Source organism: Terrapene carolina, unplaced genomic scaffold, assembly GCF_002925995.2.
Source record: "Terrapene carolina triunguis isolate 2854851 unplaced genomic scaffold, T_m_triunguis-2.0 Scaffold68, whole genome shotgun sequence".
NCBI classification, from domain to species: Eukaryota; Metazoa; Chordata; order Testudines; family Emydidae; genus Terrapene; species Terrapene triunguis.
Window position 1 is genome coordinate 10772425 of NW_020664419.1, and position 27249 is coordinate 10799673.

Here is a 27249-nt window from a genome sequence, read left to right on the forward strand (position 1 = left end):
GTCATACTGAGTTCACACGTAGCTGCATTATTATATGCGGGTGAAGCTAGAAGTGGTCATATAAAAATGGTGAATATACGCATACAACCAACATATCTCTAGTGAGTCTTACCAATGCGGTTACAACTTTATAATAATTTTAGTTCGTTTTTAGGACATTAAAAATAAGTCAACAAAAGCAATTGAAAGAGTATTTTAAACATTCCCTTGTAGTGCTGGTAATACACACAGCATAGCTCTGTGCTAATGCAGGAGAACGCGAGCGTGAAACTGATTGCAAATGGCAAAGGGAAGTGTGAAATCTGCTCTCACCGTAAAATCTCAGTGAGACACCAAAAGCTAGGGCACAGCAGAAATGTCGAAATGTAAATTGGAGTTAAAAATTCTTTCTGTTTAGATCATCTGCCGTTTGACCAATATTTCAGAGAAGTGACTGTATGCCTGATTCCCGTCAGAGGTTACAGTATGTGGGTGAACATTTGGAGGAAGAAAAACTGTCATTAAAAAATAATGAACTGTACATGGGATAAAGTTGTGTAAGAACGTGGTCAGTGAAGTGAAACCAGGATCACAAGGGATTCTAATGGCTAAAGTCACTTGGTTTATTACCCTATGGAAAAAAATGAACTTTTTAACCTGGAGCCTGTTCCTGCATCCCTTATTCCTATGACTTTACCTTACTTGTGTGAGGACTCCCATTAACTTACATACTATGAGGAATGATTTGTCTTTTGCTAATTGCTGTAAATCATAGTATTTTAAACAGATTCTCTGGCTTGACCAACGTGACTCAATCCAAGTTCCAGACCAAGGGCATGTGCATAGGAGGAAATAGGTTACCAGGCCTTTGTTGTTAAAGTCTCTTGCACTGAGCCAGGAGTTTGGCCAGATCTAAGGGTGTGTGTGAGAGCTCAGCGGCTGGCTGCACACACACTGTGTACATGGGAAAAAGCGAAATCCATGGCTGGACCAAAATCCAATGGACTGGGGAAAGCTGGGACCCAGGGCTCTGTGCTGGTGGATTGAGGGACAATGATGATCAGGCTTGGCGAGGACGGGCAGTGGACTCTGAGTGGTGAATGAGCTGTCCAGTTTACTCTGGAAAAGGAAAGAGACCCCACCAAGAGGCGGAATGTGTGGGTGTATTGGAGGGTAGGTCAGGTCTCACCCTGGAGAGGACACCAAACTCTTGGCCAAAGGAAACAGTAGGCTCCTCAGCTGTTCCCTCCCCCACACTTCTCACATGAGCCCAGCCAGCCCATGAAAGAAGCAGTGGGTGGTGGGCATCTTCGGCTACATTTTTCAGGTTTTCAAGAAGGTTCTGTGTGCTGGGTCAGAGACAGAAATACTGGTGATCTGCCTGTGCCCCAGCCTAGGATTCTGAATTACAGTCTGGGACTCTTCAAACCTCTTCCGATGAGCTCAGAAAATGTTTAGCAGCTTTGCAGATTAGCTTTTGTTCAGCTGTGCATCAGTTACAGCTAGTTCCGGTGATGTAGCCCCGCTAAAAGAAATGGATAGGATCTCCAGGGGGGATCACAAATCAGAAAACGAAATCCATATTCCCTGCCATCATCAAATTACCAGGCTGCAGAAACTAAAGGAGTAGCAGATAAGAGAACTATCCTCCCACCGCCAGGTTTGTGGAGCCCATTCTTTAAAGACAAACATGAAAGACTCACAAACAGAAAAGCAAATCAATCCCTCGCCCCATGCTCAAACGGCCTTTCCTCCAACTAATTCCTATCTGCAGTGCTGAAAAGGCTGGGAGAGGCAGACAAAGAAGCTATGGTGGTGGTGGGGTGAGCGGTAAATGGGGTGCTGTGTCTACTCTGACACACCAACAGATTTTGTTTTCAATGCAATAACATAGGAGGAGGAAAACGTAATGCAGCACTTAGCATCTACATAGTGCTTAATATGTTCTGAGTGCTGTCCAGGCACTGGGTCTGAATGCAGCCTTCCACAAATGGACAGCCCCTGCCTATACAGGACGAGAATCAGACCCTTTGGCGTTGGGTATTCCATGCAGACAGGATTTGCAGAATCAGGCCCAACGATTCCTTCTTGCTTATGGGCTCAATCCTGCTCACCTTTCCCACACCAGCAGTCCCACAGGGCCCCGCTCTCCACTGCTTTACACCCTGGGTAGCCATTTACGCCTGTGCAAAAAGAGTGTAAGGTGGGTATAAGATGCTACCGTACCAAACTGGAAGCACTCTACATCCACGTTGCACAGGTGCAAGTAGCTGCATAAGGTACACGTGGAGAATCAGGCCTATTGACTTCAGTGGGGCCGACTTGCATGAGTAAGGCAAGCAGCATTTGGGTCTCAAACCTCTCCTTCAGGCTGGGGAGTAGTATTGTACCTATCTGACAGATGGGGAAACTGAGGCACAGAGTGGTTAAAGTGACTTGCCCAAGATCACACTGTAAGTCAATGGCAGAGCCAGGACTAGAACTCAAGAGGTCCTGGATTTCAGATCTGTTCGCTGGTAGCTAGCCAGGGCTGCCTCACAGTGGATGAGACAATTACATGGATAGACAGGTTACCAGTAAGCAAGGGAAGGGTGCTCCTTCAGGGCTTGCGTTGGAAGGGCTGGAAGCTTCTTCAAGTCAGTCTTTACAGTTTCATTGCTGAAAGAGAGAGAGTTGAAAAGGGGGATCAGATACAAGAAAACCACCACAATATCGGATATACCCGACCCAGCTGGCTGGCTGCTATGGGTCTGCATCTGTTCCTCCTTAACGACATGCACTGGGCTCTCCTTTCTTCCCTTTCTTTCTTTTAAAGGCAGCATAGTAATGTTTTCCTCCAATACCACACTCGGAGCAGAGTTGTCCCAGCTGGCTACGTTTATTCATCTCATATAATTGCCTTAAAATATAAATACCCCACAATGGTACAGTTTCACTGAGCAGCCCTGTGGGTAAATGCATATGGAGAGAGGAGCAGGGGGGAGAAATGGCTGCACAAGGCACCCTTGTTTAAACAATTCCCGTCTGGTGCAAAATGTAGCATTTTGTTGTCATAGCAACACAGGTTGCTTGTTAGCATGTCATCACGGTGATCCACTCTTTGCACTGGTTCCTCACTGAGCAGGGGCCAATTTGAGGCCTATGTCCTATTATTCAAAACCCTCACTGGGATTGGACCCAGCCATCTGAGAGATTGGCTCCCCCTCCCATGACCTCCTCTGGTGGCTATGTCCCACTGGGACAATGAAACTGCAGACCAATAGGGGGAGGCGGGTGAGCATGGGCGATGAAGTGATCGCAAGAACTGGAGCTCAACTGTGGAACTTACTTTTATAGAATCACAGCAATCCCTCCCCCCAAATAAAGAAGAACGTTAAAAATATTCTATAAACCAATCAGGCTGCTTCCGCTTCTCCTACAGGTTGGGAAGGAAAAACAGAGCGAGAGCGTGAACACTTGTTATTTTTATTTTTATATGTAAAAGCCACTCAGATACAATGGTAACAGGGGCAACATAAGACAGTCTGCGTGATGTGAAACGCCAGAGTTAATACGCTCACCGACTACCCTCTTAACAGCAATTTTTCCTTCCTGAATAAAATGCGAGTTTGCCATACCCTGTCCCCCCAAATATCATTGTCAGCATAATTATCTGAAGTTGCTCCTCCTCCTGTTGTGGGTTCTTGACACTCATGGAAACATCTGATACACAGACACTTGCACAGAGCAATTTCTTCCTAGCCTGGGCTTTTCTTTGAAGTTAATTGGCATGCTGTTGAAAGGCGTCCAGCCGACAGCCTTGGAGACCAAAACTCTCTACATCCCTACAAAACAGGTACAGAGCAGGCAACAGCAGCACAGGCAATGTCATTCACTCCCCATGGCCCATTCAGTCTTCGGCCTCATTGTTGAGTTGTTATGTGGATACTCCTCCATTGAGATATGGACTGAAACCACATTTCACTGAAGCTCATTTCAGATAGGATAAATCATAGCCATTTTGTGGATGACTTTCAGTCCCTATGAAGATGGGCTAGGCGCACATCCATGACACGGGGGGGGGGGGGGGAACAATCACTAGGACATTAATTGATGGTGAGATAGCAAGAAACCTCCCCTTGAGTAATAACTAGGGATCTTATTCTCCTTCACACTGGTGTAAATCTGGAGTCTATTTAAGTCAATAGAGTTACACTGGTGTAAAACCAGTGTAAATGAGATCAGAATTGGCTAGAAGAAAGATACAGAGAGACATCATCTTCCTTTCCAAATGCAAACAGATGGATATCATACCAAAAGGACTGAAGGTAAAAAATCCATTACAATCTACATACCACATAGACTATGCTGAGAGATTGTGCCACACACTCTCAAAGAAACTGCAGAACCACCTGATTAACATCCTATACAGCAAACAGGGAAAGATTAAGAATGAACTCTCAAAACTGGATACTCTCATAAAAAACCAACCTTCCACACAAACTTCCTCGTGGCTGGACTTTACAAAAACTAGACAAGCCATTTACAACACACACTTTGCTTCTCTACAAAGGAAAAAGGGCACTAAACTATCTAAACTACTACATGCCACAACAGTGGTTCCCTTAACTCACCCAACAATATTGCTAATCTATCCAGCTATACCCTTAGCCTGGCAGAAGAATCTGTCCTATCTCGGGGCCTCTCCTTCTGCCCCTCCACCCCCCATGAACAAGATACCATTCTGTGGTGACCTAGAATCCTACTTTCGATGTCTCTGACTCAAGGAATATTTCCAACACACCTCTGAACAGCATAGTAACCCACAGAAACCTTCCTACCAACACTACAAAAAGAAGGATTCTGCGTGGACTCCTCCTGAAGGTCGAAACAACAGACTGGACTTCTACAGAAAGTGCTTCCGCCGACGTGCGTGGGCTGAAACTGTGGAAAAGCAGCATCACTTGCCTCATAACCTCAGCCATGCAGAACACAATGCCATCCACAGCCTCAGGAACAGCTCTGACATCATAATCAAACAGGCTGACAAAGGAGGTGCTGTCGTCATCTTGAATAAGTCGGAATAGGAACGAGAGGCTGCTAGGCAGCTCTCTAACACCACATTCTACAGGCCATTACCCTCTGATCCCACTGAGGGTTACCAAAAGAAACTACACCATCTGCTCAAGAAACTCCCTGAAAAAGCACAGGAACAAATCTGCACAGACACACCCCTAGAACCCCGACCAGGGGTATTCTATCTGCTATCCAAGATCCATAAAACTGGAAATCCTGGACGCCCCATCATCTCAGGCATTGTCATCCTGACAGCAGGATTGTCTGGCTATGTAGACTCTCTCCTCTACGCCCTACGCTACCAGGACTCCCAGCTATCTTCGAGAAACCACTGACTTCCTGAGGAAACTACAATCCATTGGTGATCTTCCAGAAAACACCATCCTGGCCACTATGAATGTAGAAGCCCTCTACAGTCTACACCAACATTCCACACAAAGATGGACTACAAGTCGTCAGGAACAGTATCCCCAATAATGTCACGGCAAACCTGGTGGCTGAATTTTGTGACTTTGTCATCACCCACAACTATTTCACATTTGGGGACAATGTATACCTTCAAGTCAGCGGCACTGCTATGGGTACCCGCATGGCCCCACAGTATGCCAAAATTTTTATGGCTGACTTAGAACAATGCTTCCTCAGCTCTCGTCCCCTAACGCCCCCACTCTATTTGCGCTACATTGATGACATCTTCATCATCTGGACCCATGGAAAAGAAGTCCTTGAGGAATTCCACCATGATTTCAACAATTTCCATCCCACCATCAACCTCAGCCTGGACCAATCCACACAAGAGATCCACTTCCTGGACACTACAGTGCTAATAAGCGATGGTCACAAACACCACCCTATACCGGAAACCTACTGACCGCTATACTTACCTATATGCCTCTAGCTTTCATCCAGACCACATCACACGATCCATTGTCTACAGCCAAGCTCTAAGATACAACCACATTTGCTCCAATCCCTCAGACAGAGACAAACACCTACAAGATCTCTATCAAGCGTTCTTAAAACTACAATACCCACCTGCTGAAGTGAAGAAACAGATTGACAGAGCCAGAAGAGTACCCAGAAGTCACCTACTACAGGACAGGCCCAACAAAGTAAGTAACAGAACGTCACTAGCCATCACCTTCAGCCCCCAACTAAAACCTCTCCAGCGCATCATCAAGGATCTACAACCTATCCTGAAGGACGATCCCTCACTCTCACAGACCTTGGGAGACAGGCCAGTCCTCGCTTACAGACAGCCCCCCAACCTGAAGCAAACACTCACCAGCAACCACACACCACACAACAAAAACACTAACCCAGGAACCTATCCTTGCAACAAAGCCCATTGCCAACTCTGTCCACACATCTATTCAAGGGGCACCATCATAGGACCTAATCACATCAGCCACACCATAAGGGGCTCATTCACCTGCACATCTACCAATGTGATATATGCCATCATGTGCCAGCAATGCCCCTCTGCCATGTACATTGGCCAAACCGGACAGTCTCTATGCAAAAGAATAAATGGACACAAATCAGACATCAAGAATTATAACATTCAAAAACCAGTCAGAGAACACTTCAACCTCCCTGGACCCCCAATTACAGACCTAAAAGTCGCAATTCTTCCACAAAAAAACTTCAAAAACAGACTCCAATGAGAAACTGCAGAACTGGAATTAATTTGCAAACTGGACACTATTAAATTAGGCTTGAATAAAGACTAGGACTGGATGGGTCATTACACAAACTAAAAACTATTTCCCCATGTTAATTTCCCCCCTACTGTTACTCACACCTTCTTGTCAACTGTTTGAAATGGGCCATCCTGATTATCACTACAAAAGTTTTTTTTCTCCTGCTGATAATAGCCCACCTTAACTGATTTGCATCATTACAGTTGGTATGGCAACCCCCATCTTTTCATGTTCTCTGTATATATATATCTTCCTACTGTATTTTCCACTCCATGCATCTGATGAAGTGGGTTTTAGCCCATGAAAGCTTATGCCCAAATAAATTTGTTAGTCTCTAAGGTGCCACAAGTACTCCTCGTTCTTTTTGCTGATACAGACTAACAGGGATACCACTCTGAAATTTGTGATTAGTTAGTAAGGAAAAACTATGGTGATAGTTAGAAGCCATTCAGAACAGGCAAGAAACTTCATTCTGGTGACCATCACAGGTGAAGTGATTTGATAATGAACTATCTCCGGTGAAAGACGAGATTGTGATGCAACTGACACTGCTTTAGACCTGGTTAGCAAGCATTTTCCCCACAGCATTTCTCCACTCACATACCACAGTGATAGACACTGCTTAAGAACCTAGATGGGTATGTCTAGACTAGAGTTTGTGGTCATGTTTTAACTCATGTTAATTGCCAGGCTGAGCCAGAGGGTGAACCACAAATGTGTGTGTCCTGGAACAAACATTTGTGGAGTGTCTAGACTAGCATTTACAATCGAGTTAGTTAACTAGCAATCAATTAACTTGAGTTAAAACAGGACCACAAACTCTACTTGAGAAATCCCTATGGATAGCACAGAGTTTCTTGCAAAATGGGTTCTAGTTTCTCGTCTGGACAAAGATATGCTGGAAAGTACCCACAAGAAATTGCGAGGGCACAAAACCAGTGCAAACTAGTAAATGCGAGAATGCAAATGTACAGTGGCTAAAATATCAATATTTGCCTATATATATACTAAACTGTTTCCTCTTCTAAGTGTAAAGAAAAACTGTAGTATCTCAGATACCAATGTCAGATGACTTTTGGCAAATGCTGACTTTTTATGGACTACCATTGTCTTGTACCCCATCATTCAGTTGTCAATCCTTCTTAAGAGCAAATGTTCAAAAATCATTCTGGTTTTTTACTTCTGCAGGAAACACATATCTGCACAAGTTTGAGATGTTGCTCTATTCAGCATTATCCGCTGATCTGACCTCTATGCTCTGTGGCTGACAGAAGAGACAACCCAGATAACACCACCTTGCCACTTACATAATTCATTGTATTTGCTCAGACAGGTCAGTCTCCTCTACAGCAACTGCGCACTCAACCCTTGCCAACTTTGTTAACATTGTGAAAGACTTGAAAAAGTCAATTCTCCAAGAAGCAGCCAGCACCCACATTGTACCTCTGCGCAGGTAGGTTCCATACAAGAAATTTGTCTGAATCCTGCTGTGACATTGCACCCCATAATGCTTTACAGATATATGCTTACGAGTGTAAATATGACATACACCTCTACCCCGATATAATGCTGTCCCCGGGAGCCAAAAAATCTTACCACGTTATAGGTGAAACCGCGTTATATCAAACTTGCTTTGATCTGCTGGAGCACGCAGCCCCGCCCCCTGGAGTGCTGCTTTACCGCGTTATATCCGAATTCGTGTTATATTGGGTCGCGTTATATCGGGGAAGAGGTGTAACTGGAATATGTTTTATGCTAGATATGCCATGTAACATATCTTTGCAAAGGTTATGTTCTACTGAATGTATGCATCCTATTCGTATGCATGTATCATTTTTATATCCGAAGTTATGAGTGTTGGCTCTATGCTTGTATTTAAAGTATTTGCTGTAGGAAGCACCTAAGGCAGATTTGGTCATCATAGTGTCAAGGGGTTATTCAAGTAATTGGGAGTACTTGGCTAACAATCGAACTTGACAGACGCCAATCCACATCTGAGCTTTTCTAGGAACGTTCGGGCTAACGTGGGCAATAGCGTCTGCCTGTAGAGAACTGAGTCATGCATGGACATGTGACTTGCCCATGTGACTCCAAAACTCCATCTTGTAGCTGTGATTCTACACGGGGGAGAGAGGGGTTTCCACCCACGAGAGAGACTATATAAACCCCTGGAAACCCCTCCATTTTGTCTTCAGCTGGCTCAAGAGATAGCCTCTCCACCCCAAAGAGAAGCCTGACAGAAACTGGAACAAAGGACAGTAACTACAGGGGTGTGAGTGATTGCTGGACCCAGACTAGGAGGAAGTCTAATCTGTAAAAGAAGCTTATTGGAACATCTCTGAGGATGATTTACCCGCATTCAGTTTCTTACTGTATTAGGCTTAGACTTGCGTGTTTTATTTTATTTTGCTTGGTAATTTACTTTGTTCTGTCTGTTATTACTTGGAACCACTTAAATCCTACTTTTTATATTTAATAAAATCACTTTTTACTTATTAATTCACCCAGAGCAACTATTAATACCTGGGGGATCAAACAACTGTTCATATCGCTCTATCAGTGTTATAGAGTTAAACAATTTATGAGTTTACCCTGTATAAGCTTTATACATAGTAAAACGGATGTATTTGGGGTTTGGCTCCCATTAGGAACTGGGTGTCTGGGTGTTGGAGACAAGAGCACTTCTTAAGCTGTTTTCAGTTAAGCCTGCTGCTTTTGGGGGACGTGGTTCAGTTCTGGGTCTGTGTTTGTAGCAGGGTAGCATGTCTGGCACAACTAGGCAGGGCACTTAAGTCCCAAGCTGCCAGGGAAAACGGGCTTAGAGGTAGTCTCAGCACATCAGGTGGCAGTCCCAAAGGGGTTTCTGTGACTCAACCCGTCACATCTGCCATCAATAAAGAGAAGTCTGAGAAGTTTCCAAAACATATCTGGGAAACAAAGGGAAGTGATTTCCAAAATGGGCCTTTCCAAGACCCAAACCAGAAAGTTGTCAAACAGGTGACAAGTCTAACAGTGATGAACTGCCCTTGAGCTGTTGGAGAAATCCCAGAACTGGTAATGCCAGCCTGTGAAAGGATGAACTAATCTTGTGAACTCAGGTGCTTCCTTTGGTAAGGGATATAACTGCACCATGGCAAAAAGTCTTCTAAGGATCAGAGGAAAAGCAGAAGTCATTCATAGTCAGATTGGATGGGGTGGCCTTCACGGACAGTATCAACATAGCGTGGTTTAAATGTAAATGTTACCTTGGGTGGCAGAGTGTTCCTGTTCCACAGAATGGGTCTATCACCATCAGAGATAGTTCAAGCTCCCTCACACCACCCTGCCAAGTGTAGCTCAAAGGATCACCTCCTGGGCTGAGACAGTAGTTCAGATTCCATGGCCCATTCGATCCTCAGGGTTCTGCTGAGACTGCCGTACTACTGCTTTTATTGTGAGGCCACTGGTCTCACGAGAAATAAACTGAGAATCCCAAACAGCCATCACGACTAATACCTGACTGAGGGTGGATTTGAACTTGTGATCTACAGGTGAAAGGCTGCCTAATATATAATTAGCAAGTCCCCCGAGCAATTTGGTCACCTGGTTATGATGATTAATTATAATTACACTATATTAAGGAAAAGATTGAATAACAATATGAACATAGATTATAAAAAGTCCATCTACAGGTCAGCTAAGCCATTTTAAAAGGGGTGTGTATGAGGGAAAGCGAATATGGTATGGCTGACTGGTCTAAGCACAGGCTTGGAGCCAGGAACTCTCCAGCTCTAATCTTGGTTCTGATACTGACTGCCTCCTTAGGCAAGTCAATTAACCCCTCAGCCTCAACCTCCCCATTGGTACAGTACATTAAAAATAACAGTATCTACCTACCTCAGGGTGGCTTTGCAAAAATTAAACGTTTACAAGTTGCTCTAGGGTGACCAGACGAGAGATGTGAAATATCGGGATGCGGGGGGAAGGGGGTGTGTGCTGGCAGAGCAACAAAAACAAAAAAAAACAAAAAAAACAAGAGCCGGGGCGGAGGAAAAAACAAAAACAAAAGCAAAAAAACCCAAAAAACCAAGAGCCGCCGGAGCATAGGAAAAATTGGTGGGGGCTGAGCACCCACCGGCAGCTTGCCTCTGCCTCCCCTGAGCGGGCTGCCGCGTCCTGCTTCTCCCCCCTCCCTCCAGCACTTGCACAGCCATACAGCTGATTAGTGCAAGCCTGGGAGGGAGGGGGGAGGAGGAGGAATGCGGCGTGCTTGGGGAAGAGGCGGGGCCAGGGCGGGGATTTGGGGAAGGATCCAATGGGGCAGTGAGGGGGCAGGCCCAGGGGCGGGGCAAGGGCGGGAATTTGGGGAGGGATCCAATGGGGGAGGGAGGGGGCGGAGTTGGGGTGGGGGGGTGCGAACCCCTCCGCCTGTGCGCCGGAGGGCAAAATATCAGGACAATTCAAGTAAATATTGGGACAGTCCCGATAAAATCGGGATGTCTGGTCACCCTAATTTGCTCAGCAAATGAAACGTTAAATACTGCTAGTCCTGCAATTAATTTTAAGCTAGGTTACTTGTGCCACCTGCTCTCAGCAAATTCAGAAACTTTCTGCTACATGTAATATCAACCATCAATTACAAAAGAAACTGCAGGCTAAATCTCCCTATTCTTATCAGTCTAATAATGATCTCCATTGAATAAAAGGGGAGGAATGTGCTCTGATACCAGGGCAGAAAAGGTGCCATTACAGGAGCAAGGTTTTATGATCACTATTGTTATGGTGCAATATGAACGGCTGCATGTTGGCTCCTGTAATTCTTAAACCCGAATTGCATAAATGCTGTTTTATGACACAGGATGAAAATTAAGCATATAATTGGTTTTGAGATTACAATATGCACAAACATGTATATTATTTTAAAATGTCATTTAGTAGCAAATTAGCCCTCTACCTTGCTTCCCTGGATGTTGTCATTATTCAATGTTTTGCGAGGGGATACTCTTGTACTTTTCTCCCCATGCATCATGATTCCTGACTCAAAAGAGCTAACAAAGATGGACTGTTTTTGGAGCTATTTAAAAAGACTGGGTTTTTTACTTTTTTTTTTTTTAACCAAGCTGGGGGACAAGTACTCTATGTGAGGGGTGGCTAGCTTTCTTGGCATTGTTGTTTAAGATCTAAAATCCTAACCCTCCATTAAACCAAAGGCAACATGAGTTTCCCATTGAATTCAATAGGCACTGGCTCAGGCCCCGAATCAGGTAGGATTAAATTGGGGGAAAAGTTCAAACACTAGCAATATGCTCAGCTCTGCCAGGGAAAGTGATCCACAGCAGTGCAGTATGTTTCAGATGAAGTATTCAATACTTTCATAGATACCACAGGCCATAGAACTTCCCCAGAATAATTCTGAGAGCAGATCTTTTAGAAAAACATCCACATTTGATTTTTAAATGTCCAATGATGGAAAAATCCATGACGACCCTTGGTAAATTGTTCCAGGGGTTAATTACCCTGACAGTTAAAAGTGTACCCCTTAAATCCAGCCTGAATTTCTCTAGTTTCAACTTCCAGCCATTGGATCGTGTTACACCTTTCTCTGCTGGATTGAAGAGCCCATTATCAAATATTTGTTCCTCATGTTGGTATTTATAGACTGTGACCAAGTCATCCCTTAATCTTCTCTTTGTTAAAGTAAATAGAGTTTCTTGAGTCTATCCCTATAGGACACGTTTTCTAATCCTTTAATCACTCCCGTGGTTCTTCCTGAATCTTCTCCCGTTTATCAACATCCTTCTTGAATTGTGGCCACCAGAACTGGATACGCTATTCCAGCAGACTTTGCATCAGTGCCAAATATAGAGGTAAAATAACCTCTCTACTCCTAGTTGAGATTCCCCCGTTTATACGTTCCAGGATTGCATTAGCCCTTTAGCCCCAATGTCAGTCTTGGAGTTTATCCACCACGATCCTCATACCTTTTTCAGAGTCACTTTTTCCCAGGATAGAGTCTCCCATCCCGTAAATATGGCCCATGTCCTTTGTTCCCAGATGAATATATTTACATTTAGCCGTATTAAAATGCATATTGTTTGCTTGCACCCAGCTTACCAACCGAGCCAGATCGCTCTTGTATCACTGACCTATCTTCATTATTTACCACTTCCCCCAAGTTTTGTGTCATCTGCAAATATTACCAGTGATGATTTCATGTTTTCTTCCAGGTCATTGAAATAGCGTAGGGCCGAGAACTGATTCCTGTGGAACCCCACTGGAAACACACCTGCCTGATGATGATTCCTCGTTTACAGTTATATTTTGAGACCTCTCATATCTCTTAGCCACATTTTAATCCATTTAATATGTGTCAAGTTAATTTCATAACATTCTAGTTTTTTAATCAAAATGTCATGCATACCAAGTCAAACACCCTACAGAAGTCTATTACATCAACACTTTTACCTTTATCAACCAAATTTGTAATCTCATGAAAAAAAAAAAGATATCAGATTAGTTTGACAAGGTCTATTTTTCATAAACTCATGTTGATTGGCATTAATTATATTACCCTCCTTTCATTTTTTATTGAGTCCCATACCATCTGCACCAGTATTTTGCCTGGAATCAATGTCAGGCTAACAGGCCTATAATTACCCAGGCCTATAATTACCCAGGTCACACCATTTACCCTTTTAAAATATTGGCACAGCATTAGCTTTCTTCCGGTCTTCTGGAACTACCCCAGCATTTCCCAGTGTCCTACCCAGAGGCGCCAGGAGGGAGGCAGTCTGTGAGATTTAGGACTGGGTTTATCAAAGAGTCTAAGCACAGGCGCCGAGTTTCTAATCTGCCAGGGGGTGCTCCCTCTTGCTCTGCCCAGGCCCCGCCCCCACTCCATCCCTTCCCCAAAGCCCCACCCCGCTCCTTCCCACCCCCGCTCTGCCCCTTCCCTGCCCAGTTCCACCGCCTCCCCCGAGCACGCTGCGCCCTTGCTCCTTCCCCTCTCCCCCAGCGCCTCCTGACGCCGCAAAACAGCTGATCCAGGGCAGGCAGTAGGTGCTGGGAGGGAGGGGAAGGCACTGATCAGTGGGGCCTGCTGGTGGGCGGGAGGTGCTGGAAGGGGAGGTTCTGATAGGGGGGCTGCCGGTGGGTGCTCAGCACCCACCATTTTTCCCCCCATGCGTGCTCCAGCCTTGGAATAGGTGCCTATAGGCAGGTCTTTCACTACCCGCCGATCTTGCGGGTAGTGATCGATCCCCCGATTACACTCCCCGTCGACTCCGGAACTCCAGCTCGTGAGAGGCGAAAGCAGAGTCAATGGGGGAGTGGCAGCGGTCGACTCGCCGCTGTCCTCACGGCCAGGTAAGTCGACCTAAGATACGCTGACTTTAGCTACGCTATTCGCATAGCTGAAGTCGGCGTATCTTAGGTCGACCCCCCCACAGTGTAGACCAGGGCTATGAGTCTAAGAGAATTCAAGGCCTGAAGTCAATAGACATTTTGCCACTAACTTCAAAAAGTACAGAATCAAGAGCTAAGTGTCCATCTCCTATTGAAAGTCAATAGGATTTGGGCACCTCATTCCCATAGACTCCTTTAGAAATCCGAGCCTAAATGTATAATTTTTCAGTCCAAACAACCATATCCTTTGGTTACCCCTCCAAAACAAAGGTGAATAATCAATTTCCCTTAACATACAAAGGGCTTTAACTTCTTTTTAAAACCCAGCTCAGTAGTACATCCTCTGCAATTCTGCCTCTAAAGCCATGTGAACTTGTTGGAAAATTCTTGAAACCCAATCGGCAGTAGCAGGAAAAACTCCATCTAAAGGGATATTCAGGAAAATGACACAATAATGCTGCTATTGACTCCACGGCTCTTGATAATTACTGTCAAACTCTGCTTGGAATCTAAAGAATTGGAGCAGACTGATGATAGCAAACACTGGGCCTTATAAGGCTTATTTTTTTCTCTCTCCCGCAACATGGGTTTCCATCCCAGGGTTGCTGATGCACTGTGTTTTGGCTATGGCTACACTAGAGAGCTTATAGCATGGCACACAAGCGTCTTTATGTGTTTCTAATGTGGGAAAATAGGCACCATCTGTGACCATTTACATTTACATATTTAATTTTCCATTGGGTGATAATCTTTTCTACATTTATAGTTGGGGAAAAGTTCAGAAGGAGAGTCGGGGAAGTCAGAATCTGAGGGAGCGCGCTGAGGGGTGGCGCTGCAGTGTGGCTGCTGTCTTTTGTATAAACACAGTGCTAGCAGACAGACCTCTGCTGAATGGCAGCTTTTGGTGTATGATATTCTGCTACTGAATAGCCATTGAGCAGGCCCCTGCCCCCAAGCCACACAGAAGTGTAGGTTGGCAGAGGGGCGGAGCTTCCTGTCCCCTGAAATTTTTAACAGTTAGGTCACAAAGACTGTCTGTCAGCAAACTCACTATAGTACCAACATTTCCTTCAGTGAAGCCACTCTTACCCACTGCAGACATTGGCTGTCTGGCCAGCCCGTCAAAGGGCAAACGAGAGTGCATCTCTGCCCCAGGAACCAATTTCCACCCAAGGTTTCAATCAGTTCCAGGCTTACGTAGCCATCTGCTTTGCTTTGAATGATGATGGTCGCACATCACCTGTAACTCATTCAGAATGCATCTCAGCCACACACAGCTGCCTCCACTCGAATCAAAGGCTGTGTCTACACTACCACTTATGTCGGTATAACTCATGTCACTCCGGGCACAGGTGCTGACTTTCCTTTTTCCAGGTGGGTGCTCCACTCCCGCTCTGCCCTGAGGCCCCACTTTGCTTGCTGTGGGGGGAATCAGCGAGGCCTGTCAAAGTATGGCTCGAGCCTGCACTCAGGTAGAGCTGCAAATTGTCAATCAGCCTAGGCTCTGGTTCAGAGCAGGGCAGCAAGCACTGTCACTTAGCTCAGGCCTGCACTCAGGCGGAGCAGCAAATAGGCATGTAGCCCAGGCTCTGGTTCAGAGCTGGGCGGGAAACAAAGACACTCAGCTTGGGCCTGCAACCAAAGTCAGTTAACTCAGGCTTTCATTCAGCTAGCCTGAGGGAGTGGGAGACTGTCACCCACCGCTTGGGTGGCAGGGGCGATGCAGGCCCTCCCACTCCACTGCATCCCGGCTCAGGGCCCTAAAGGTGGCGGAGGGGTCTGCCACTGCGTCTGTGGGGATCCAAGCCGCAACACGCTGACTCACTCTCTGCCAGCGTTGCAGCCAAACAGGGGTCTACTGCCCCTGGGCCACTTCCACACTCCCCCTCCAAGGGTACCTGCTGATCCGGTGAGGTAAGATGATCAGCGGGGGCCTCAGTTGCCAGCAGTAGCTCTGCCGGGGTTGGGCCAGCCGGTGATCTGGGCCAGTCGTCTGTCTCCTGCGCGGCCGGGTCGTCCAGAGGTCCAGGTTGTCCAGGTCAGTCATCTGCCACCCCTGGGGTCAGGTCAGTCCAGGGTCCAGGTGGTCTGGACCAATCATCTGCACTCTGCGGGCCTGCTGCCACCTCCCAGTACGAGAGCTCAGAGGAAACGTCTGTCCCCTCCAGTGGCTAGGCCACGACTGAGCTTCTGGGTCCCGCCTTTATACTTCCGGCCCCGCCGTTGGTGTCCAGGGGGCAGAGCTAGGGGTAGGGCTCCGCCCATGAGGGTTGGAGCCACCCTCTTCCTCTGTGTCTAGGGAGGGCCCATCCACCTCACTACAATCCCCCAGCACTGGACAACTCATCTTCCCCAAGACCTGCAGCAGGAGCAGCCATCCTGGGAGAGGTGACAACTGATCAGGTAAGAATGGCAGAAAGTTGCCACCTGGATTTTGTGAGGTCACCTCTGATTTCCATGAGGGTTTGCACATTCCCAAATCACTTTCAGAATGCACAAAACCTTATCACCATGTGATGTCACCTCTCAGGATGATGAGGTTTTGATGTCATCATGCCTACATCGCACTGTGTTGATGCCAAGCTGTGATGTAAAGATCAAAGCATCATAGGGCTAGATATCACATCACGCTAGTCCCCACAGGCAGGAATTCTGCAACAAGTGCTTTTGTGGGAATTCTCCCTTCCTTAAAGTTAAGCACCCGCTTAAGTGCTTTGCTGGATTGGGGCCAAAGAGACACCATTAGTCTCCTTAGCGGTAAATCTGACACTGCTTTCAGGCAATAAGTTTGCTGAAATTTTCCATTTTCCTTCTAAACATGCATCTCTTAGATAGCTTTGTTTCTGCAGAAAGCAGAGTTCAATAGTGCAGCCTTCATGAAATTTATGCTGTCATTTACAAGATATAATCTTTAAATCTCAGTAACAAAGACACTCTGTAACTGCAAAGCTTCTCCATATCAGACAATAGCAAATTCTATTAGTAACAACATTTCAACAATGATTAACCTCAAACGCAGATAGGTAACAACAGGAGCCACCTTCAGCCCTGGAATACATAGGTACAACTCCTATTGTCTACAAACAAAAGTTACTCCTGCTTGCATCTGGATGCATTTATCCCTAAGACTTCAAGTTCATACATTGCTGTGATGGTGAAACCCGTAAGCACAAATCTCAGTGGGTGAAATCCTGGCTCTAGGGAAGTCAAAGGCAAAACTCTCATTGACTTCAGTAGCGTCAGGATTTCACCCAATAAGTAAACCCTCTCTAGTGAATGTGAAGTGCTCATGAAAGGTGCGGGATGGATGTCCCTGGAGAAAGGGCATAAAGCAGTGCAAGCTTCTCCTACCCTGCTCCTACAACATGCCTCAAACCCAGCCTACAGGCATGCAGGTCAGTCTCCAAAGCCCATTCATATCTTGGCCTCTGTATCATGAGACCGCCAACAGGGTGCCAGTTATAATGGTGGGGTTTGGAAAGCAGATACTACACTGAGACCATCGAACTCACAGAGACCACCACACAGTGAAGACTTTCATTCACTTATCAAAATTAGCTGGCTAGGCAGGGAGCATACTTCACAGCAGTGTGGCCTACTGGATTGTGCACTAGAAGTGGACTCAGGAAACCTGGGTTCTACTCCTAGCTGTGGCCTACTCGGTGACCTTGGGCAAATCATTGCTACACTCCATGCCTCAGTTTCCCCATCTGAAAAATGGGGATTCTGAGACCCTTTTTAAAGTGTTTTGAGATCTACAGATGAAAAGCACCTTATAAAATCTAGGTACACCTCTACCTCGATATAACGCTGTCCTCGGGAGCCAAAAAATCTTACTGCGTTATAGGTGAAACTGCGTTATATCTGAATTCGTGTTATATCAGGTCATGTTATATCGAGGTAGAGGTGTACTACCTTCACCCTGACAGGGAGGGCCATTTAGCCCCACCTATGGTAGGGTTTTGTGTGATGTTGAAACCTGACCAACTCATTTGACACAGAGCAATGAACAGCCTTCAGTTGGTGAAAACTTTCCACTGCTACTTCCAGCTCTGCACTGGATTGGAATCAGACACCTAAAAGTGAAAGGTTCTACATCCAATCCCCTGAACCACCTCACCCAATCTGCTCTGTCCTTAACCTTATTCAAGTCCAGCCTGTGCATGTTTTTTATGTACAGAATACTCTGCTGTTCATAACCCTGTGTGTGCTGGAGGACGTGGTTATCATGGGGTTTGATTGAACTGGGAAAGCGTCCCTCACTTGACAATGTGTTTTAAATCAGCCTGCATGATAAAATAGCTGAATGTCTCTCCTAGCTACCTAACTAAAGGGCACTGCTGATAACCACGCTGCTCTGAAATGGTTGGAATTGAGAAATAAAGCAAGATCAGGCTTGTGTCTCCTTGTCACAGACATGTCAGGATTTCACAAGCCGACTGGGACTCTGAAAAATGATAGGGCAGAACCAGAGTTTCTTTTTGTTGAGTGTCATCTCACATTCCTGGTTGTTGCAGGGTGAGGTTACAATGTTTGCAATGCACGTTCCATCTTTCCAGTTTTAAAAAAAATTAAGTTTATATTAGTGCTGCTTAAAAGTCCTAGCCCGCCAGAGCTGGAGAATGAAGTCTTGTTTTATCTGGTCCTCTGTTTAGTCACAATCTTCTGTTCATCCCCAGTAGCCCTGTGAGCATTCTACCAATGCACCTCCACCTTGACTGGAGGGACCTTCTCTCAGGGTTGCATCCCTGCCCATCCATTTGCTGGCTTTCCTTCTGAGATCAGCTGCAAGGATGATTGATGGTGGTTCTCCAGCTGCAGTCAGTTTGAGAGCAGTACAGTGTAATCTATGGCGGGGTTTGTTTTTGTAACATGGACCTAGGTCTGCTAAGTATCAGACTGAGAGCATCCATGGATTTTACACAGGGCACGGAACAGCCATCAGATGATAATGACTTTTGGTCACTACTGACCTGGACCTGATCTGTGCGGGTAACTCAGATGCTGTATATTTCATTAACAATCCCTTGAGCCATCTAACCCCACCCACCGGTGAATTTTTTAGCACTTCTGAAAATCAGGCTCAAACTCGGAGGTCCCCCCACTCAGAGGCCACCTAATGCCAGTTAATGAGAGAATTTTAACATCAAGTCCTGCTGGACATGTGATATTACAACAATGATTGTGGGGGAGTCATTTCCTCAGCAATTTCCTTCTGCAGGCTACGCTGTTTCCTGAACTTCACAAACACATCAAGAAATTCACAAACAATGTAGTCACAAACAATACTGTTTTCAATATGTGGGCTGGGCCAGGGCTGCATTTTGGACCTAAGTTATTACAGGAAACATGATGTCTAGGCTAACAACAGTGTGAAGAGTTCCCCATTGCAATATAGTTATAAACTGTCACATCAGTCCTCCAGCAGATGTAATCAATTTCACAGTCAGAACAAATAATGGCATTGAGAGAACTTCCAACAAACTTACCTTGCAAAATCTCCTTTCGCCTCCTGTAAAAAGATGGAAAAAAATCCAACATTTGTCACTAAAATAGCAACATTTAATTCAGAAAAGATACATTTCTAGATTTGTCACTTACAAATATCAGTCAACAATAGTTTCCTTACTTAACAAATTCCAATGGTATTGTCAGTATCAAGCCTTTAAACTAGTCGGACTTGCTGTACCACTTTGGGCTGCAATCTGGACAGATCTTACAAATCAAATCAGTTTAGGCACAGCAAGTAGTCATGCCCACGACTCTCTATGCTGCTAGTGGATACCTATGGTAAGTGCTGCAGGAAGCAGTGCTGGCGAATTACTAAGTGTGTTCTTAGTATTAAACCAGTACTCCTGTATGGTTAGGGGGCAGTGCATTGCTAGAAGTTCTCCAAAGTACAAGTGACTTGTGGTCACTGAAAACCCCCTGACACCTTTTGCAAGTATTAGCCCCACTGCTTGGATCAGTTTCCAGTCTGAGTAATTACATTCTGCATTTCTAAATTTCCCATTCTGCTTTTTGTTGGATACAGTGTTTTTCTTAAACTTCTGTCCTTCCTACCTAAGAAAGTACTTAGGGAAACACTGACTATATATTTTAGATGTTTCGTCCATGAAAGCATTGTGATCTATCTATCAACATCAGAGTCCAATCCTACAGTGGTGTGTGGCACTCCACTCCAGTGATGGCATCAGTACCAGAATTTGGTCTCTGCTGGAGTCTTGTAGCCATATTTTGATATCTGAAGCATCCCCAAAATTGGTTGTGTCACATTCCCAAAATACACAGTGGTTGCCATTAGAAAATCAACATTTACCAAGAGTTACACACTTTGCTTTAACATGGTAAAATGTATAGTGTAGACAGAGCATTGTAATCATTTAGTTTGCAACTGGTCAGTAGTGGAGCCTCCACAATGGGCATGTCTTCACTGCAGACCTAACCTGGACTCTTACTTGGGTGTTGCCCGTAATTCCCCTCCCATCCACGCACAAATCCTCTCACCCAAGTTTAGCGGTGCTTTAAACCCGGGCAAGCCTGTCTGGGCATGCAGGCTAGAGCTCAGCTGCTGCTTTCATTTGGGTATCCCTCTTACTTTGCAGTGAGGACACAAGCTGAACCACTTGAGTGCTGACAGTCCTCCAATGCCTTCTCACACGTCCCCTTGTGTGTGCAGGACACACAAATTCTCTCAAAATTCACTAAGAATGAATCATAGAGTTGCTCAGGCTACTGCAGTACAAAGAAGCATGAGATTTGCCCCCAGAAGTCCTGGCGACACACAAGGGTGAGTGCAGAATCAGTGAGGACACAGTCACTTGGGTTTGACTTTGCAGTCTGGCTAACCTGAGCTGACTCTGCAGTGCAGGCACTGAATCAAAACAGATAGCTGAACGATCCCCCTTGTTCTCTGCTGGAGTGCATCACACACACAGGTTGTAATAATTGTAACTTGGTCACATATAAAAGTATGGTTTGTGTTGCTTAATTTCATTAAGTCACACTTCAAACTACTCTCGCAATGTGCGTAATATCCTGTGTTTGTTTGTGATGGTAAATACTTCAGATCACAGCAGCCGGGGGCTACAGTGGCATACCGGCCGGGGCTTACATCTATAGCTGCTAATTGCTCAAGTTTTTCATTAGGATGCAGGGACAAACAATAGATTCCTATCCCTAGCACTAACTCTCACAATGAGCCTGCTGTCCGAGATGTGTATTCACCCAGCAGGCCAATACGCAATTGCTGTAATGTGCTTTTAATTGTTTCCCTCTCTCTCTAATTTTTGCTGTATTACTCTAAAATTGATCTTAATGAAGAATGAAACTCCCCAGCACTAATTGCTTCCCTAACATGAAAAGTGCTACAGAAGTGCATTGGTTACTATTGATTAACATATGCTGATGAGATGGCTTGGCTGTTCCACATGGATCTTTTAGGATCAGAGTCTCATGGCTGACTGGAAAGAGACTAAAAACTGCACTAAGAAGAGGAGAAAAAGAAGAAACCGGCTGGCCATTATCTCTGATCTTCTCCCATGACAATTACCGCCCATAAAGAATGACGTGCCCTCAAACCCCCCACCCTCTGCCTTTATGAATCATTCCTGTCAGGTCACTTGTACTGAACTGCAAACATTACTAAACACTTTTGACAATTGCAAAAACAACGAGGAGTCCTTGTGGCACCTTAGAGACGATGCATCTGATAAAGTGGCTTTTAGCCCACGAAAGCTTATGCCCAAATAAATTTGTTAGTCTCTAAGGTGCCACAAGGACTCCTCATTGTTTTTGCTGATACAGATTAACACGGCTACCACTCTGAAACTTGTCATCTTGATAATTGGTGCATCGTCCCCTCCTTCTTCATGAATAAAGAGGTGGTCTCAGTAAAATCATGGGCCCAACTTCAATCTTGGTGTAAGCAGGTGTAACTTCACTGAAGCCAGTGGAGTTGCACTCAACAGGTCTGGATTTGGCCCACTTCAGTTTACCCTGATCTCTAGGTTTTAGGTTACAGTCCAGCCTCTTGCACCCTGTCAGTCATCTGAATCTGGGCAGAGTGAGTGCAAAATGCTGGCCATTTACATCTGTGTGGGGGAATGGAGGATTCTGATTTGGTAACATTCTGCATGGGTGTAAATGGTACAGGGCAGATAGGGATTCAGTCCTGTTTGAGACAACTTTGTTGCTCACCTGCTGAAGGATTAGGGCTTGTCTTAATTGCAGAGTTAACCTGAGTTAAAATAGAGTGCTAAGAACCATGGGGTGTGCCACACATGAGCAAGTATACCACCAGTGTGGACGCAGCAACTTGAGTGTTCTTTCGCAGCTTGGCTGCTTTCAGTAGAACGCTGCTAACTCGAGAGGAGTAATTTGAGTGTAGCTAACTCGAGCTAATTGCAGTGAAGACATACCTGTAGACATATTAAATCTTCATCCCCAATTGAACTGGAAGCCTTGGAGAATTTTGTGTTTCCTGCTGGGCAGTATAAAGCTGCCTCTCAACTGCTTCTCTTATTGTGTGGACAAGGGAATCCCGCCATGCCATATAACTTCCCATCCCCTTTCCAGCTTGTTGAAATGCCCAGGAATAGGTGATCCATTTTGAACTGGAGATTGACTTGAGCTACAAAGTTCAGATCTGGTTCCAGATCCAAATTTTCCAGGGTTTTGATTTGGGCCAGTCTTTTAATTTGGATAAAATAAGACCTGACAAATCTTTTCTGAAGCCGAATCCTAAGGTGGAAATTTAAGGCTTGATTTTCACAGGCGCTGATGCTTGCAGCTCCCACTGACTTCAAGTGGAGTTGTGGGTTCTCAACATATCTGAAAATCAGGCACAACTGTGGGCCTGATTCTCCTCCCACACCAGTGTCCATCAGGAGCAACTCCACTAAGTTAGTGCAGTTACACCAGCGTAGAATTGGTGACAGAGCAGAACCTTGCCTTGCTTTTCAAAACTGTATTTAATATTTTCACCTGAGGTTTCCTTTAGATACTGGGCTGGATCTGACACAGGGTGGTCAGCGAATCAGGAAACTTATGTCTCATATGAAACGAAAGAATCATGGTCTAACGGTTGAGCACAGCCCTGTCTGGGGCGTCAGGAGATCTGGCTTGTATTCTGGGTTCTTACCTGCTGATGTGATGAGGGTTAATTCATGATGAATGTGTGTAAAGCCCTTTGAGATCCTCAGATGAACGTGCAAAGTATCACTAGATACGGATGCAAATTAGGTTCACCATACACTTCAGCACAGGGGAATGATGCGGCGCAAAGAACCCCCTTACATTCCTGCGTGGGCAGCACGCATCGCTGGAACCTCCAAGGAGGAGGACAGCATATGCTGCTGGGCGGCTATGCCCCTCCTCACACAGGTGCACAAGGAGTGGATAGGCAGGGGTGGGAGTGAGTAGAGCCATGGCTCCAGCCCTAGCATGCCAGCCAGCACACTGGCGCTGAAGCAGATGGGGAAGTAATCTGTGCCGGGTAGCTCACTTCCACATCCACTTCCAGCTGGTTCCCGTCCTGCTCCTGGGGCAACGCGGCAAATCAATGCCCCTCGCTCGGCTGGGACAGCAGGGTTACAATCCAGCACTAAAGGGTTCCAGCTTTTTCCCCCTAGCTTGGCAAAATACACCCTATCTTCTCTGTTCCTGTACGCTTGGTGTAACTCCCTAGGAGGGTCTGTGATTTCTGAACCCCCAACAACAGATTTAAGCATCGCAGATACAGAAGGAACAAGAGACGGCTGCTGCCCCTACCTGCAAGATGTACGCGGCCAATTCAAACACCACCTCGCTGTCAACCTCAATGAGTTCCTAGGAAGAAAAGAGAAGGGGGGGAAAAAAAGGAGAGTTCACTAAATTTCAGCTCCCCCAAGACGAACCTGCTCGTAATGACACAGTGAAATGTGTCTTCTCCTCTGGCTCAGCTTCAAAGGGTTCCCATTACTCCTGGAGACCAAATGGACCTGCTCACAGCGATGTGGAGAAAGCAAAATACACAGAACTCTGTCCTGGTAAATGAAGCGCGACATCAGAACTCAACCGGGGTGGAATGGAGGAGTTGCAGGGGAGGGGGCGCGGGAGGAGGAGAATTCATTCTTTCCCATGTGCTTTTAGGAGAAGTTAATATGTAATATTTTTCTATTCCCAAAATACCACCCAGGCTTCATGGGAACGTGGCTTTTCCCCCTTCCCCTCAGCAGGGAAAACTGAAGGGCTGTATCCTCTGGAGCAGTGTGCTGTGTTTGCAATAAAACCCAGAGCCCCACGAAAATTACCGGACCTCAGGTTTCACAGCCAGTGCTATGCTGAGCCCATGTTAAAGCTGGATTCCAATCCGAGCTCCTGGAGGATGGTTTTAGACCCAGTGGGTTGGTTACAACCATTTGTCTCACACAACTGCCTGATTTAAAGTTTTGCACTGAAATCGTATTCCTGACATTGCATGGTAGTCAAATGTGATCTGTTCTAAGCACTTCCTTACAATGCTCATCACTGTAGGAGCCAGGCATCAAGAAAAGCAGCTAAGGGAAACAGTGATTTTGGTTTCAGCCACAAGTTCAACTCCCGCTCCCCACAATACACATATCTGGACTCCCCAAGCAACAGGTCTCAGGAAACAGAGGAAGGAGTTAACACATGTTGCAAGAAATATTCAAAATGAAGTGGGCAATTAACACTCTCTGAAATCATAGGCCAAAGGAGAGAGTTAGTAGGTTACAGGTTGTAATGAGGCATAAAACCAGTGTCTCTAAGAATCTGTTCCACCTTCTATTTAGCTGTGGCACTCTGATTACCTTTCCCAGACCTGAAGAAGAGCTCCATAAAGCTTGAAAGCCTGTCTCTCTCACCAACAGAAGTTGTCCAATAAAAGATATCGCCTCACCCACCTTGTCTCCCTCAGCTCTCGGGGAAGTCGTATAAACTGTGCTTCTTTCTACTATCACATGATGTAGGCCCTGATCTAGCAATTGCATCTGCATGGGCAGCGCCCTGCACTCATGCACAACTCCGCTGCGCTCAGTCGGGCTCTGCTGGGGCACCTGGGTTGGAGCCTTACTTTGTCCAAATCACCTTATGGTGGATTCCAACTCTGGAGGTTCCTGTAGGGCTCTCGGAATTTAAGTTCATGTTTGAATTGCTTTACTGTATCTGGAAAGAAAGGTGGATCCGGTACCTGAGATCTAAATTTAGACGATACACTTCATGCAGGTAATGGACCCACCTCATTTCACAAGCTGTAAAACAAAGGTCCCCAATCTGTGGGGTGCACCCCCTCTACAGGGGCGCTGAGGAATGTTCAGGGGGGCGCGGCTGGGGCTTGGGCCAGCCCCCATGGGGGTCGGGGAAGGAGCGCCACCCAAGCTGGCCCTGTGCTCAGGGCTCCGTTCCTGGCCCCACGCCCAGCATCCTGGCTGCTGGCCCCGCACCCGGGGCTCCATGCCTGCCCCCAGCTGTGGCCCCAGCCTCGGCCCTCTTACTCCTATCCGCACTCCCTCAGCCCCCGCCCCCTGGACCTGGGGCCACAGCTCCAGGATAGGGGGACGTAGAGAGAGGTAAGGGGGGGCACAAGGTAAAAAGTTTGGGGACCACTGCCGTAAGAGCTGTGCTGGCTCTGCCCCTGGCAAACAGAGGATAAGACCCAGGTACTCTTGGGTAAGCATTGTGGTTTAGCAGTGCCAGCTTTCTAGAAAAGCAGCTGACCTTGCCTCCTCTCTAATGATCCACTGGGGGTTGGTTGCACTGAGGTGGGAGCAGTGAAGAGGTTTCTCTTGCTTCTCCCAGATTCAGCTGCTGCGTCAGTGTTTGATGTACTCGGGGTGATTTCGCGAAGGATGAGTATGCGCCAAGGGAACGCGGTAGGGGAGCTAGTTACATCAGCACAAAGGCAGGGCCCAATTATGGCATTTGGGCTCAGCCCATGGTAAGGGGTGGTGTGGAGCTGCAGAATCCTAAGAGTGTGTCTGCACTGCATCTTACAGCATGTCTCCTGGCCCGGGCAGACAGGCACCTGCTAGTCTGCCCCAGCGAGTGGGTGACTATCTAGGCCGGGAGGCACGTTCCCAGCTGCAGTGCAGACATACCCCAAGAGAAGCAGAGGGAGACACACAGCATCAGGAGCCAAAAGGCCTCCTAGAGGCTGTACGTTCTCTCCTACACCCCTTTCAGGGTGCAGCTTACGCTGCAGCCAGCCAGCTCTGCTGGCCAGCGTCGGAGGGGACAGAGCACCCATGTCTCCCCCTCCCTTTGGGGCACTGCGCGGCCCCAGGGAAAGCAGGAATGGCACTGTCCTGGCACTCCACTGTGCAAAGATTCTGATTCTGCCTGACCCAGCCGTAAGGACCATGCAGATGAGGGACGGCGCCTCCTGCTTGCTCCCTCTCTGCATAGCCACGGCCGGGGCCAGGCATGACCTGGCCCCAAATGAACATGTTGCCTCACTCCAGTTTTCCAGGAGCCATCCGTGGTGATGGCTAGGTGAGCAGTAGAAGCCCTGCTGTGTAAGAAAGGACCTCAGGCCACTGGGAATGATTATTGCCTATTATTATGGGCTATTGCTATAGGACAGAAACGCCCAGACACACATACTGTACCAAATCCCCAGAGAGCTCACCTTCTAAGCAGGCACTTACTCTCTAAACCCGCTACGCTGGCTCTATAGAAAGCCCTCAGCCCCGTTCCTCAGTACCTAGAAGGCCCCAGGGAATTCCATGCATGGACAGAGTGGCAGAGTGGCCCTCCTTAGCGCAGTTCGATGGCTGTTTGGTGGCCTCTGTCCAGTTCCCATCCACCATCGCACTGCAGTGTGGCCAAGCACTGTCTACACATGGAGACTGAACTCCCTTCCGGCGGATCCCTCCACAGCATCGCCCCGGCCTGGCCTCCGACTGAGAAGAGCCACTCGGTTTTCCCCAGCATCTTTCAAATGCACTAAAATTCAACACATGCTTTAAAACAAACCAAGACCCAAGCGAGGCAGGAAGTCAGACTGGGAAGGCCCCGGGAGGGAGTCTCGCAGTCAGAGAGGGCTATTTTTGTATTCGGATGACAGTAGATTTGAATGTGCAGAGTAATGGTTTCAGGAGAGGTCAGACGGAAATAGATCGACCCAGAT

At 46.5% G+C, this 27249-nt stretch overlaps 1 protein-coding gene across 2 annotated transcripts in view; it reads right to left on the reverse strand.

Moving 5' to 3' along the window:
* The window catches only part of FRMD4A (FERM domain containing 4A), a 266873-nt gene that overhangs the window by 81076 nt on the left and 158548 nt on the right, over positions 1-27249 (reverse strand). For both annotated transcript variants that reach the window (XM_026648647.1, XM_026648648.2), the window contains exons 6-8: positions 23892-23948; positions 19610-19632; positions 2554-2637 (exon numbers count right to left, since the gene is read on the reverse strand). In XM_026648647.1, the coding sequence (XP_026504432.1) occupies positions 2554-2637; positions 19610-19632; positions 23892-23948 (164 nt within the window). The remainder of the gene's footprint in view (positions 1-2553; positions 2638-19609; positions 19633-23891; positions 23949-27249) is intronic.